The sequence below is a fragment of the Lycium barbarum genome, chromosome 1 (genome assembly GCF_019175385.1).
Source record: "Lycium barbarum isolate Lr01 chromosome 1, ASM1917538v2, whole genome shotgun sequence".
Lineage (NCBI taxonomy): Eukaryota > Viridiplantae > Streptophyta > Magnoliopsida > Solanales > Solanaceae > Lycium > Lycium barbarum.
The window spans coordinates 127,744,591-127,760,153 of record NC_083337.1 but is presented as its reverse complement, the minus strand read 5'-3'; the positions used below and the strand labels follow the sequence as shown (position 1 = coordinate 127,760,153).

The window sequence follows — 15,563 nt, the reverse complement described above, 5'->3', positions numbered from 1 at the left end:
TTTTTTTGTATTAAACTCATTTTATTTGTAAAACTGTGAGTTAGAGCAACTATTTCTTGCATTTTAATGATTTTTTATACATACATTTATGCACCGCGTTAAAAGTATCGATTTAGATAAACCCGATATTTACATATTGCATCTGCCACGAGTGAAGATATGTAAAAGATAGTCCTATACAATCATAACAAAACAAAAATGAAAAGAAATCAAATAAACATATATAAGTTTTATTAAAATTGACGATAGGCCACCAATTTCGTTGAGCTGCCCCTGCCCCTAAGGTGTATTCAATTTGGTTTTCCTAGGGTAATCTTTACAGAGTACATTTTATTACCAAAAAAAAAATAGAGGGGCGGGGGGTGGGGGTGGGGAAAGAAACAACAATTAAGACCTTAAAATTAAATGAACTTCAACGTTATGTAATTCAAAATTAAAACTGCCTTCTTATTCTCATGCTTCTACATGTAAAGTTACTAATAGGTGATAGCATCTTAATTCATCCCTACACAGAAAAGAATGATATTCAACCAAGTAATTATGACGAAAAAAAAAACTAATATCCTACGATTATATGCTTTTAAGTAGAAGCATAAGCAACGATAGGGCTCCTAACTAGATGTACCCCATCATCCCATACCAAAGAACCTGAAAGCACAGATTCACTTATCTCTGCCGTTACTGACACCACGAATGATTGCTTCTGTCCTAATGATATGAATGAAAGAAGACTTGGTTCTACTCGAACGGTGAGTCCCGCAGGTGCTACAATAGTTGCCCTGTAAGTTGAAACTGGCGTACCAACGTTGGTGACGGTCCTATGAAAAACTCGGGTGATCTTCGAGTTTTTCGAGGAAGAAATTGTGAAAGAAGGATAATTTAGATCCCAAACATGAGTTGCATGGGTTTGAAAAGTACAAGAAGTCTTAGCCCCTGTAATGATCCGCAAGTTCTTGGTACTGTATCCTTGGCCACACAAGAATTTCACGTAATCATTTTCTCCCATGTCGTATACTAGGCCGGGATTTGCAGCTTTTATTGGATTTATTTGACCAGATCCGTATGCAAATTCCGCCTCACTGTTTGCACTGGAGCTCATAGGCGTGGCTGTAATACAAGAGTTGAAAAGAGGTTATTTAATTTCACGTATAGTCATTTTATCCGCTCTAATAGTAAAATCACAAAGCTGCTTTTGATTAAAATAACAAAACGCTACTATCTTCATTTCGCTTAATGTGCCAATCCTTGACCGAATATAAAGCTTAAGATATTAGTTTGGTTGGAAAGAGGGAAACATCACATCAAAGTGAAAGTGTCAATATAATTTAAAGAATTTAAATACTTAAATGTTTGGAAAAGTTGTATAGAAATAGAACAGTGTCAAATATGTTCTAACATTTCAAATTTGAGAAAGTATCGTATAAATTGAAACGGAGTATACCGGTTGTCATTAAAGCAGACTTGATGGCAGCAGGAGACATAGTTGGGTTGAATGATTTAACATAGAGGGCTGCTGCAGTAGCATGAGGACAAGCCATAGACGTGCCTGATATTATGTTATATGGAACTACCCGTTTATCGTCTTGTTTATCACCGGTCACAGTGGTACCCTCGGACCAAGCTGCTAGTATGTCCACTCCAGGTGCACTCAAATCAGGCTACCAAAATTAATGCTGGCGATTAATTAGTTCTAGTAACAAACATACAGTACAATGTCGAAGAAAGGATTTAGGCAAGCATTGGCACGATGATACCGCAATTACATTACCTTTAGAATATCGCTTGTAATTGCATTGGGTCCTCTTGATGAAAAGGAAACGACGTAAGGGGCGGATTCTGATCCCCTTTCAGTACTTTTTAGAATTCTTCCAGTTGGTTTACTGAAGAAAATAATTAGAAGACTATCAGAAAATATTTTTAGCCTTTTTTATTTGAATAATCATGCGATGAAATTAGAATATTATTGCTTGCAGACTTGCACTGTGAGGTACATATACCGTGTTTTATATAGGTAATTGTAAACTCTGTTGCCATCGTTTGTGCTCAAGTATGTAGAAGAAATGGGGAAAGAAAAGGCAGCATCGTTGAAGCCATCATCTTGCATTATAGCTCCAACAGCTCCAGCGATAATTGTTCCGTTGTAAGTCCAATCGCAGAGGACAATTTTGCCTCGTACCCTACTTTTGTCCAGTGAATTTTCTTCACAGTACCTTTAATTTATATATACGGATTTATAATGTTTATAGATATTCTATACAATAAAAGGAGTGTATCAATATCAATATAATGAGTTCTATTAGTTCCAGTCCATACTGGTTTAATTCAATACCTGGATTGAGATCCATTATACCCTGCGTCAGTATTTGGAACATCTCCACCATAAACTAGTGGGTACAGGTCCTCGAGGTCTAATGTATTGATGGAAACCCCCTGCAACAGAAGGTGTAAATTTCACCAAAGTTGGATGGCTCTGTATCATCCGTTCATGCATAATCACAGTTTACTTGGACCATGTTTCGCCAAATTTCAAATATCTGTCTTTTTTTTATTGTTAAATGGAATTTAAAGAATAGTACTTTCAAATAGTATCAGTTTGTGTTTGAGAAGAGTTATTAGAACGTAGTAATCAATTTCCGTTTGATCCATCTTTCCAAAAGTGCTTTGAGATTCAAGTTATGAGAATATATATGTAAAGATGCACTTTAATATCTGTATTACTACTTAAATAAATGAATAAATGGTTTGAATTATTTGTTGCGAGAGAGTTTAATTATGTACTTACTATATGAGAGTCTGGTCATAAATGCTGCCGCGCAATGCATACGAGAACTTCTTAAGAGCTAGAAGTTTGGTCGAATATCTCTGAGTCTCCTAAATTGGCACCTTGTTTTCTTCCAAAAATAAGCATATATTTCGTTCCAGCTTGGCTGAATAAATTATTCTTTCATTTGTCCCAATTAATGTGAAGGGATTGTATGAAGGTCAAAATAATTAATTTTAGATGTCAATTCGGCTATAGATTCTTTAAATCTCTTTTTAAAATTTACATATTTGTAAACTATATAAAAAATACTATAAATCAGTATGCTAATAATTCCAAATATTCTTAAAAAGTTTTAAAAAATCAAAGTCAAAAAAGAAATTATTTGACTCTCAAATAGTAACATGGCTTCACATAAAATCTGAACTACAAAAGAAGATAAGAGGATAGGACATGAATACTTGACAGAAAACAATATGCTAAAGGGGCTTGAAAAAAGTACTCCCTCCGTACAATTTTAATTGTCACATATGGATTTGGCACGCCTATTAAAGAGTCAAAAATAGAATTGAAAATTTATCATATTACCCCTAATTTTTGCTAATTACCTAATGATTGAAGTCACTTAAAGCTTACAAAAAAATGTGCAGCCAACTAATTAAGTAATGGGTTCCAACAATTCACATATTCCCCATAAAAAGTTAGTTTTTGGAGCGAAAATTTTCATATTAAGCCAAGTTTGACTAGTATAATTCCAAAGTGTTGGAAAAAGGAATTGAAAATTTTGATTTATTAATACTAAGGGTAAAATAGGAAAAAAGTGGTAAATTATCTCTTGATTTTCTAAAGTGGACTTGGGGTGGGCGTTCGGTTTTATCAAACTTCGGTTTGGCTATTTCGGGGTCTGTTTTTTGAAGGTGGACACCAAACACCGAACCAAACTAGTTCGGTTCGGTTCTTTCGGTTTCGGTTTTTTCAATTCGATTTTTTTAATATAATATTAGAAGCGATTCCATTGACACTAATTCATATTCTCAAAAGCAATAAAACATAAAACTGATAAATTGAAATCAAAATCAAACAAACAGGATACACAAGAACAGAAAACTATAACCATGACATAGGATTACTAGGTGTTATATACATACCGTAAGAATAATTAAGAAAACACATAAAGGACATACATTAATCCTAAAGAGACATCCTAGTTACCTTTCTTTGTTAAGGATATTTGATTTTTTCAATTGATGTGGAAAATTAGGGATACAAATGCAAAAGATGACTTATTACAATTGAGTTTTTTTTGCTTTAAACTTAATGGGCCTGGACTATTTTAATTTTTTTGGGTAATGTATTAAATTTAGGTGCGCGTTCGGTTTTTCGGGTCGGTTTTATCAAACTTCGGTTCGGCTATTTCGGTTTCGGTTTTTTGACGATGGACACCAAACACCGAACCAAACTAGTTCGGTTCGGTTTGTTGAAGTTTCGGTTCGGTTCGGTTCAGTTCGGTTTTTCGGTATTTATGCCCAGCCCTAAAGTGGACAAGTAAAATTGGACAACTATTTTTAATATAGTGGACAAGTAAAATTGGATATGTACTCTGTTACTAACTAAAGATTAGGAGTAATAGCCACATGCAATATATCTTCTCTTTTTATTGCTCTTCTAAGATACTAGTAGAGTAGTAGTTAATACAAAGGGCAAGATTTTCTCACCTCATAGACTTCACCATTTCCTAATTGCACGTCCGTGACAAACCTCCTGTCAATGGTACTAGCAGCAACTGAGAGTGACCAAGGCGACACGTTGGTTACTGTTCGAGGATCAGGACCGGAATTGCCTGCAGAATTCGATGTAAGGATCCCGTTCTTCATAGAATGAAAAGCTCCAATGGCTATTGAATCTTCAAAATATTGATAAGGAGAAGACCCTCCTACTGAAAGCGAAATGATATCAACACCATCAGCAATTGCATCATCGAACGCTGCTAGAATATCAGCATCGAAGCAACCATCCGACCAACATATTTTGTATACTGCTATCCTTGCGGAAGGTACCCCTCCTCGAGCTGTTCCTGAGCCAAGACCGTATAAGTTTGCCTTGCTAACGGACCGCCCTGCTGCTGTGGATGCGGTGTGTGATCCATGTCCTTCTGTGTCTCTTGGAGATTGGATATCACCTTCGGGAAATTCTCCATTGACTCGATAGTATTTTGCTCCGATGATTTTTCTGAAAATTGTCAGCGTTAGAAAACACTGTTTTATATAGCACTCTCGCAAAAACTTTTTTTTTTTTCTAATTCAAAAAAAAAGGATAATTTGTTTTTTGGTCATCCTAAAAAATAATAGTCAGATGTTTTTGTATACAAAGTACAAATACATATAATATACATACTGTATACATAAATATACCCAAATATACATATAATATCCGTAATCAGTGTAGATGTTTTGGCTAGCGCCCGTAATTAATTTCAGCCGATGGGCCAAAAATTAGAAAAATGACATCTTTTATATTTTAAAAACTCTTTAATTTTACATTTGGCATTTAACACAAGATCAAAGATACTTTTAGTATGTGTCAAATGTTTTTTTTTTCTTTCTTAAACTCAGTGTTGTCTTATAAAACGAAACGGAGGGAATAGATATATTTTTGTATTTGGGGGATTAGTACTTGTTGCAAGTGAAGTTAGGAGAGGCTTGACAACTGCCTTTCCACTTGCTTGGAGGAGCAGAAAAATCATCATCATCGAAACTTTGTGATTCAGGCCAAATTCCAGTGTCTAGCATTCCTATAATAAGGTCACTCTCCACACTAGTTCTTCTTATGACTTGTCGAGGAAAACCCAAGAAATCCCAGGACCTTGTTGTATGGAGTTCCTTTCTACCATTTGGAAACACTGATACAACTGCATCCATGCCTGAATAATCAAAATCAATTTAGACATTAATTAGAATTAAAATTGTTGGTATTCGTGGTTCGCTGAAATCAATATACAGTATTCAATGTTAGTCTCATAACTTTTTGGAATGGTAATTTATATCTTTTCATGAAAATGTGGTACTGCTTGAAATGTTATGACTTTTCATAAAAGGTTGCGTTCTTTGAAAGGGACTACTCTTTGTAATGATAGGACCGGTCTTGAATGTTTGTCTTTGCTGGTCTATAAATAGGAGAACCAACTGAATTTTCAATGAGATTATAGGAAAGAGCTTGCTGTAATTTTTTTTTTTTTTTTTTTAAATTTACAGAGTGATCGAAATCTCAATTAACACAGAATGGAAGTTCTATTGAATTCTTCACGATACTGCGAGTTGCAGAATTCACAAGGCTCTGTTGTATTCTGAGAGAATGCTTGTCCATTAGCTGATTGTAATTAAACTATATGAGGGAGGGGGGAATAATCATATCATATTGTACTAAAAGTGGGAAGACAAAAAGTAAAAAAGTTAAATTACCAAAATGTCCATCAAAAGTTAATGGACTTTTATACCCCTTGAAGACTAAATTATTCATTAATATATAAAATTGCAAATAAAAAAGTTAGCCTACAGATCTTAAATTCTGTCATTGAATGTTTATTGAGTAAATTATTGTATATATTTAAAGCCCGATATATACGTATTCCCAAGTTCACCTATTACTATCATTCAAATTTCAGTTTGGTTAGCTTTTCAAATTTCTGTAAAATCTTAGATGATATTCTTGACCTATGACATTTCGTTTTCACTCAAGAAAACCGTTTGATTGTTTCAGATGCTTTTAATTTGTTAGAACTTGAAGAAAAGGAAGGTAAAAAAAATCAGGTGATATTGGATTTGAAATTCTGAGAGAATTAATTAAGATACATGTATCTAAAGTATTTATATTATACAAAATTAATTCCATTCATTAATACATTTATCACTCTATTCTAGAACTAACTTTTACAATTCCTACATCCAATCTTTTCAATTTCCTAGCTTGGCTTTTCAGATTTCTAAGACTTTTAAATGCAACTTTTTGCTTATAAATATGTGTGTTCGAAAACCAATTCACTCGAGGTAGCTCTTCCAATTCTGAAAATGATTTGACTTGGACATTGTGCACTAACAATAGCAATGAGTCCGGAGTCAAAATGACATATTTTTGCAGTCATTAGCCCAAAATAAGCTATTTTTTTGTTATACCACAATGGGTATTTCGTTGGATAACCAACGAAATACCCACACAGCACTGTTCCGGTCAGTTGCATTTCGCTACAAGTGTAGTGAAATGCAACAAATATATTTTTATTTTTTTTGCAATTCGTGTTATAATTCACGAAATATAATTGATTTTTTTTGTTTTGCATTTCGTGAATAAAAAAAACGAAATATGGAAAATATAATTTTTTTTTATTTCATCTAAAAACGAAATTGGAAAATATATATGATTTTTTTTTATTTCGTTCATCTAAAAACGAAATTGGAAAATATATATATATATATATATATATATATATATATATATATATATATATATATATATATATATATATTTTTTTTTTTTTTGCATTTCGTTGGTAGATTAACGAAATAGGATAATTTTTTTTTTATTTCGTTGATATACCAACGAAATAGGAAATTATAATTTATTTATTTTTTGCATTTCGTGTATTAGAAAACGAAATAGGATAAATTTTTATTTTTATTTTTGTATTTCATTTATATAAAAAAAAATAGGAAAATGATTTTATTTTCATTTCGTTTATATAAAAACGAAATAGGAATACATATATATATATTATTTTTTTTGTATTTCATTTATATAAAAACGAAATTGGAAAATATATATTTTTGCATTTCGTTGGTAGATCAACGAAATAGGATAAAATAATTTTTTTTATTTCGTTGATATACCAACGAAATAGGAAATTATAATTTTTTTTTTTGCATTTCGTGTATTAGAAAACGAAATAGGATTTTTTTTTTGTATTTTTTGTATTTCTTTTATATAAAAAAAAATAGGAAAATGATTTTATTTTCATTTCGTTTATATAAAAACGAAATAGGAATACATACATACATATATATATATATATATATATATATATATATATATATATATATATATATATATTATTTTTTTTTGTATTTCATTTATATAAAAACGAAATTGGAAAATAATTTTTTTTTTCGTTTAAATACCAAACCAAACCAAACCAATTGCGTTGGGTTTTTAAATTTATACACCAAATCAAACCAATAAAATTCGGGGTTTTCAACCTCGGATTTTCTCGGGTTTTTCGGTTTTTTTTTTTTTCCGGAATAGTCTTGATGCAAAACATATACACTTTTACATCAAATATTTCTTTAGTCATAGTAAGATACAACTATATAATTAAGGTGTTTCTTAAGAAAATAACACAAAATGTGAGAAGAGTGATGACATTGTATTAAAATATTCAACAAAAGATAATAAAATCGGTTAAAATAAATATTGCTAATTAATAAGCCATAAAGAAAATGACCATAATCTAAAAATACTAAGTCATGCTAAAATAAGTACGGCTAATAAGTACAAATTACATGACAAAAAAAAATCCTTAAGTTATGTATTTTCACTCTCTAAACCAATTATGCAAAATTAAAGAATAGATATCCAATATTATTGTCATTCCTAGTGGTAAATCGAATTTCTTTTGTTAGCATTAGTGTTGAGTTGGTTTTGGTTTCGACTTTATTTGAGTTACTAACTTCCATAGGATATAAAACTTATTGACATTCAAAATTTTAAGTTTAAGCTTGAATAATATGATAATAGATAAAAAAAACTATGAACAAAATTAAGAAATACTTATAAATTACATTACAAATAAATATTTTTATGTATAAAATATTTTAAAAATTGAATACATGTAATGTCGGGTTGATTTGACATTTTTTAGCTAAATCCAAACCAAACCATTATGGTCGGGTATTTTTTTTCAACACCAAACCAAGTCAAACCAAATCACTAGTCTGGTTTTTTTCTCGGTTTGACTCGGTTTATCGGGTTGGTGCGGTTTATCGGGTTGGTGCGGTTTATCGGTTTACTTTGTACACCCCTAATACTTAGACATGGTTCCATATTATTCTCTAATTATATGCAATTAATTCCTTCATGTTGTTTCAGCAATAATGTTGTTTGTGTCTTCCGAAGACGGTCTAAAACACCAAACTGAGATTATTTCCTTGTTATTTAATTCCCTCTTTCCTTTAAAATTTTATTTAGTACTATTAATTAGGAGAGGCCAACGTAACATTGTAGAAGCCGGCTTTGGTGTCATGTATATGGACGAGTATTACTATATACCTTTGAGAAACCAATGGAAGATTGGTTACTTGTATAAATATCCATTCACAGTTTTTGTTAATTTGCATTAAAACATTACTAACTCCTGTATCGGAAGATATCTCTGATGGCCACTTTGTCATGGATTCTCCTATCATCTTCTCTATTTATTTGCTGCAGTGTACTAGCATATGAAAATGACCAAATTAAGGCATGTCTTTTCTCTTCCTTTTCTTTTACCTTTTGCAAATTTAAACCGTCAAACATTTAACTTCGGTGATTAGACATTAGTGTTTGGTAAGCCCCTTAGAGTCCGGAGTCAAAATGACTTATTTTTGCAGTCATTAGCCCAAAATAGTATATTTTTTTTTAGACCAAAATGAGTATTTCGTTGGATAATCAACGAAATACCCACACTCACACTGTTCCGGTGCCGAATGAATTCTTGCATTTCGCTACACATGTAGCGAAATGCAACAATTTTTTTTTTTTTTTTTTTGCAATTCGTGAAACTAATGAAAAAATTTGTTTGTTTTTTTTTGCATTTCATGAAATTAATGAAAGAAACTGTTTTTCTTTTTTTTGCATTTCGTGAATCAATGAACAAAATAGTTTATTTTATTTTATTTCGTTCATCTAAAAACGAAATTGGAATATATATATATATATATATATATATATATATATATATATATATATATATATATTGTATTTCGTTGATATACCAACGAAATAGGAAATTATAATTTATTTTTTTGCATTTCGTGTATTAAAAAACGAAATAGGATAAAAAAAATTAGTTTTATCCTATATGTTGAGAAAATTAGTCAGCTTTATTTTCAAAAATTGAAATCACATAAGTGAAATTGACATTCACAGATACATTACTCCGAAATTTTTATGTTGAAGTCTATTGCGGAGAAAAGGACCAAAATCATCCATAATGTTTGGGTTTGGATCAAAATCATACATATTCTTTCACATGGTGCACTAATAGTACATTATGTTTGCATAAGTGGTGCACTTTTAGTCACAATCCCAAATAAATTTAACGGAAAAGAACAAAAATGCCCCTGAACTTTTAGAAAAGGTATAAAAATACCCTTTATTCATCTATTTTGCTAAAACTACCCCTCAATTCAACTTTTTGGCTCATTTATTCCCCTTGACTAACAGACAGCACTATTTTTTTTTTTTAAATAAATAAATTGCACATGACATTTCATTACTGAAAAATTGATTTATTCTTTTAAAAAGAAATCTGAAACCTTGGAATTTTTTTAAATTTGGAAAACTTTTTTTTTAACGAGTAAAACCTTGACTAACGGACAACACTAATTTTATTTCTTTTCAAAATGTGAAAAATTGGATTTTTATAAAAATCTGAAAAAATTATTTTTTTTATGGAAAAACTGTGTTTAAAAAAAAACCAGAAAACTATCTTTTTTTAAATCTAGAAGAAAATTATGGAGTATTAGTTTTGCACATTTTACTTAAAAAAACAATCAGTTTTTCAGATTTAAAAATTGAATTTTCTAAAAACAAAATGGGGTTTCCACCCGTTAAATTTTTTTTTCCAAACTTAAAAAAATTCCACATGTTTTAATGAAAATCCAATTCTGTTTTTATATATATATATATATATATATATATATATATATATATATATATATATATATATATATATATATATATATATATATATATATAAGGCTTACTACATTTGTTTTTTTAAAGAAATGAATGTTGAAAAATTATTTTTCCTTATTCTACAAATAACGATTTTTCAGATTTCTTTTTAAAAGAATAAATCAATTTTTCAGTAATAAAATGTCATGTGCAATTTATTTTTTTTAAAAAAAAATAAAAAATTAGTGTTGTCCGTTAGTCAAGGGGAATAAATGAGCCAAAAAGTTGAATTGAGGGGTAGTTTTAGCAAAATAGATGAATAAAGGGTATTTTTATACCTTTTCTAAAAGTTCAGGGGCATTTTTGTTCTTTTCCGTTAAATTTATTTGGGATTGTGACTAAAAGTGCACCACTTATGCAAACATAATGTACTATTAGTGCACCATGTGAAAGAATATGTATGATTTTGATCCAAACCCAAACATTATGGATGATTTTGGTCCTTTTCTCGTCTATTGCGCATCATCAAAACATAACTTTATTTTGAATATAAATCTAATTCAATTAGATAAAAACATAGTTAAAAAATATAGGAGAAAGAGTAGTTGTAAATTGGTCAAACTTTAAACAGTCATAACTTTGCGCTCGGATATCCGATTTATGCAATTTTTTTTTTTGATTTTGCATATTTTTCCGAGATCTAGCAACGCAAACTGTCGTAAGGTGGTTTGGCCGGACCGATTTTCTAGAAAACCTTTTTTTTCCCTTCCAATTTTAATTTTTCCCCAAATTGGCGGGAAATTTTTAGTTTTCTTTACTTATAATATGATGATGCGCAATAGACTTCAACATAAAAATTTCGGAGTAATGTAGCTGTGAATGTCAATTTCACTTATGTGGTTTCAATTTTTGAAAATAAAGCTGACTAATTTTCTCAACATATAGGATAAAACTAATTTTTTTTATCCTATTTCGTTTTTTAATACACGAAATGCAAAAAAATAATAATTATAATTTCCTATTTCGTTGGTATATCAACGAAATACAAATATATATATATATTCCAATTTCGTTTTTAGATGAACGAAATAAAATAAAAAAAAACTATTTCGTTCATTGATTCACGAAATGCAAAAAAAAAAAAATAGTTTCTTTCATTAATTTCATGAAATGCAAAAAAAAAAAATCATTAGTTTCACGAATTGCAAAAAAAAAAAAATTTGTTGCATTTCGTGAATTGCACAACGAAATGCAAAAAAATAAAATAAAATTTGTTGCATTTCGTGAATTGCACAACGAAATGCAAAAAAAAAAAAAAATAGTTTCTTTCACGAATTGCAAAAAAAAAAAAAAAATTCACGAAAGAAACTATTTTTTTTTTTTTGTATTTCGTTGTGCAATTCACGAAATGCAACAAATTTTTTTTTTTTTTTTTTGCATTTCGTTGTGCAATTCACGAAATGCAACAATTTTTTTTTTTTTTGCAATTCGTGAAACTAATGATTTTTTTTTTTTTTTTTTTTGCATTTCATGAAATTAATGAAAGAAACTATTTTTTTTTTTGCATTTCGTGAATCAATGAACGAAATAGTTTTTTCGAAATAGTTTTTTTTTATTTCATTTCGTTCATCTAAAAACGAAATTGGAATATATATATATATATATATATATATATATATATATATATATATATATATATATATATATATATTTGTATTTCGTTGATATACCAACGAAATAGGAAATTATAATTATTATTTTTTTGCATTTCGTGTATTAAAAAACGAAATAGGATAAAAAAAATTAGTTTTATCCTATATGTTGAGAAAATTAGTCAGCTTTATTTTCAAAAATTGAAACCACATAAGTGAAATTGACATTCACAGCTACATTACTCCGAAATTTTTATGTTGAAGTCTATTGCGCATCATCATATTATAAGTAAAGAAAACTAAAAATTTCCCGCCAATTTGGGGAAAAATTAAAATTGGAAGGGAAAAAAAAGGTTTTCTAGAAAATCGGTCCGGCCAAACCACCTTACGGCAGTTTGCGTTGCTAGATCTCGGAAAAATATGCAAAATCAAATTTTTTTTTTTTTGCATAAATCGGATATCCGAGCGCAAAGTTATGACTGTTTAAAGTTTGACCAATTTACAACTACTCTTTCTCCTATATTTTTTAACTATGTTTTTATCTAATTGAATTAGATTTATATTCAAAATAAAGTTATGTTTTGATGATGCGCAATAGATATATATATTCCAATTTCGTTTTTAGATGAACGAAATAAAATAAAATAAACTATTTTGTTCATTGATTCACGAAATGCAAAAAAAAGAAAAACAGTTTCTTTCATTAATTTCATGAAATGCAAAAAAACAAAACAAATTTTTTCATTAGTTTCACGAATTGCAAAAAAAAAAAAAAAAATTGTTGCATTTCGCTACATGTGTAGCGAAATGCAAGAATTCATTCGGCACCGGAACAGTGTGAGTGTGGGTATTTCGTTGATCATCCAACGAAATACTCATTTTGGTCTAAAAAAAATATATACTATTTTGGGCTAATGACTGCAAAAATAAGTCATTTTGACTCCGGACTCTAAGGGGCTTACCAAACACTAATGTCTAATCACCGAAGTTAAATGTTTGACGGTTTAAATTTGCAAAAGGTAAAAGAAAAGGAAGAGAAAAGACATGCCTTAATTTGGTCATTTTCATATGCTAGTACACTGCAGCAAATAAATAGAGAAGATGATAGGAGAATCCATGACAAAGTGGCCATCAGAGATATCTTCCGATACAGGAGTTAGTAATGTTTTAATGCAAATTAACAAAAACTGTGAATGGATATTTATACAAGTAATCAATCTTCCATTGGTTTCTCAAAGGTATATAGTAATACTCGTCCATATACATGACACCAAAGCCGGCTTCTACAATGTTACGTTGGCCTCTCCTAATTAATAGTACTAAATAAAATTTTAAAGGAAAGAGGGAATTAAATAACAAGGAAATAATCTCAGTTTGGTGTTTTAGACCGTCTTCGGAAGACACAAACAACATTATTGCTGAAACAACATGAAGGAATTAATTGCATATAATTAGAGAATAATATGGAACCATGTCTAAGTATTAGGGGTGTACAAAGTAAACCGATAAACCGCACCAACCCGATAAACCGAGTCAAACCGAGAAAAAAACCAGACTAGTGATTTGGTTTGACTTGGTTTGGTGTTGAAAAAAAATACCCGACCATAATGGTTTGGTTTGGATTTAGCTAAAAAAAGTCAAATCAACCCGACATTACATGTATTCAATTTTTAAAATATTTTATACATAAAAATATTTATTTGTAATGTAATTTATAAGTATTTCTTAATTTTGTTCATAGTTTTTTTTATCTATTATCATATTATTCAAGCTTGAACTTAAAATTTTGAATGTCAATAAGTTTTATATCCTATGGAAGTTAGTAACTCAAATAAAGTCGAAACCAAAACCAACTCAACACTAATGCTAACAAAAGAAATTCGATTTACCACTAGGAATGACAATAATATTGGATATCTATTCTTTAATTTTGCATAATTGGTTTAGAGAGTGAAAATACATAACTTAAGGATTTTTTTTTGTCATGTAATTTGTACTTATTAGCCGTACTTATTTTAGCATGACTTAGTATTTTTAGATTATGGTCATTTTCTTTATGGCTTATTAATTAGCAATATTTATTTTAACCGATTTTATTATCTTTTGTTGAATATTTTAATACAATGTCATCACTCTTCTCACATTTTGTGTTATTTTCTTAAGAAACACCTTAATTATATAGTTGTATCTTACTATGACTAAAGAAATATTTGATGTAAAAGTGTATATGTTTTGCATCAAGACTATTCCGGAAAAAAAAAAACCGAAAAACCCGAGAAAATCCGAGGTTGAAAACCCCGAATTTTATTGGTTTGATTTGGTGTATAAATTTAAAAACCCAACGCAATTGGTTTGGTTTGATTTGGTATTTAAAAAATCCGAACCAACCCGGTCCATGTACACCCCTACTAAATATACCTAAAAATTAACTAAAAGTCAATTACATGGAAAGATAAGCTAGCGTCGTGCATGAAGATGTTGTCTAGCAAGTCTAAGCTCCCCTTCTTTTTCCTCGATTTATATGGATTTAAATTATATACATTGACGGCGCAAATAATTTGCACACCATCAATCTCATAGGTATTATTTTTTCCTGAGGATATAGATTAATGTTCTTATTATATAGAGTTATATATAAATACAAGATGATGCAAATATTTCTTGATGATAGGAGGATGCACGGTATCGGTACTAGATTCATCAAAACCCAGCACTTTTGATGGGAGTTAAAAGTTATATCTAAGAATTCAGAAAAAAAAAAACAACAACAATTAGTAGAATATAAAACCATAACTATAAAAATACAATAGGGATCAATGCTAAAAGACTTAGTGGTCGTTTGGTGCATGGCCAAAATTATCCCGAGATTATACTCCCGGGACTAATTTATCCCATATCTTGGGACTATTTTATACCATCTAAGAGATCATATAAAATAGTCCCACGATAAGTGGTATAAGAAGGTATATCTATCCCAGCTTATACCATGAGATGTATTTTATACTTTGTTTGGTACAAGGTATATCTTCTACCAAACATGATAAAAAAATTAGTGCTGGAATATCCTAGCTTATACCATGCACCAAACGACCCCTCAGAGGTTGAATCCCATAACGTACACTTTGTGTAAAATGGAGTTGCAACTATTGGACTGAGTCAAATATTAATAGAAACAAAATAGTTAACTTTTGACAAGTGGACCTGATTAGACATGTTGATCAACCAGT

General features: G+C 29.9%; 1 protein-coding gene across 1 annotated transcript; it reads right to left on the bottom strand.

Moving 5' to 3' along the window:
- Positions 1–580: 580 nt before the first annotated feature.
- Positions 581–15,493, bottom strand: LOC132613944 (cucumisin-like; the record flags this gene model as incomplete). The annotated part of the gene is made up of 8 exons (XM_060328253.1): positions 581–1,107; positions 1,442–1,658; positions 1,769–1,880; positions 1,998–2,210; positions 2,330–2,430; positions 4,477–4,990; positions 5,435–5,681; positions 15,433–15,493. Coding segments are annotated over 8 exons (1,992 nt in total), but the record flags the coding sequence as incomplete, so codon positions are not given.
- Between the last annotated feature and the right edge of the window lie 70 nt (positions 15,494–15,563).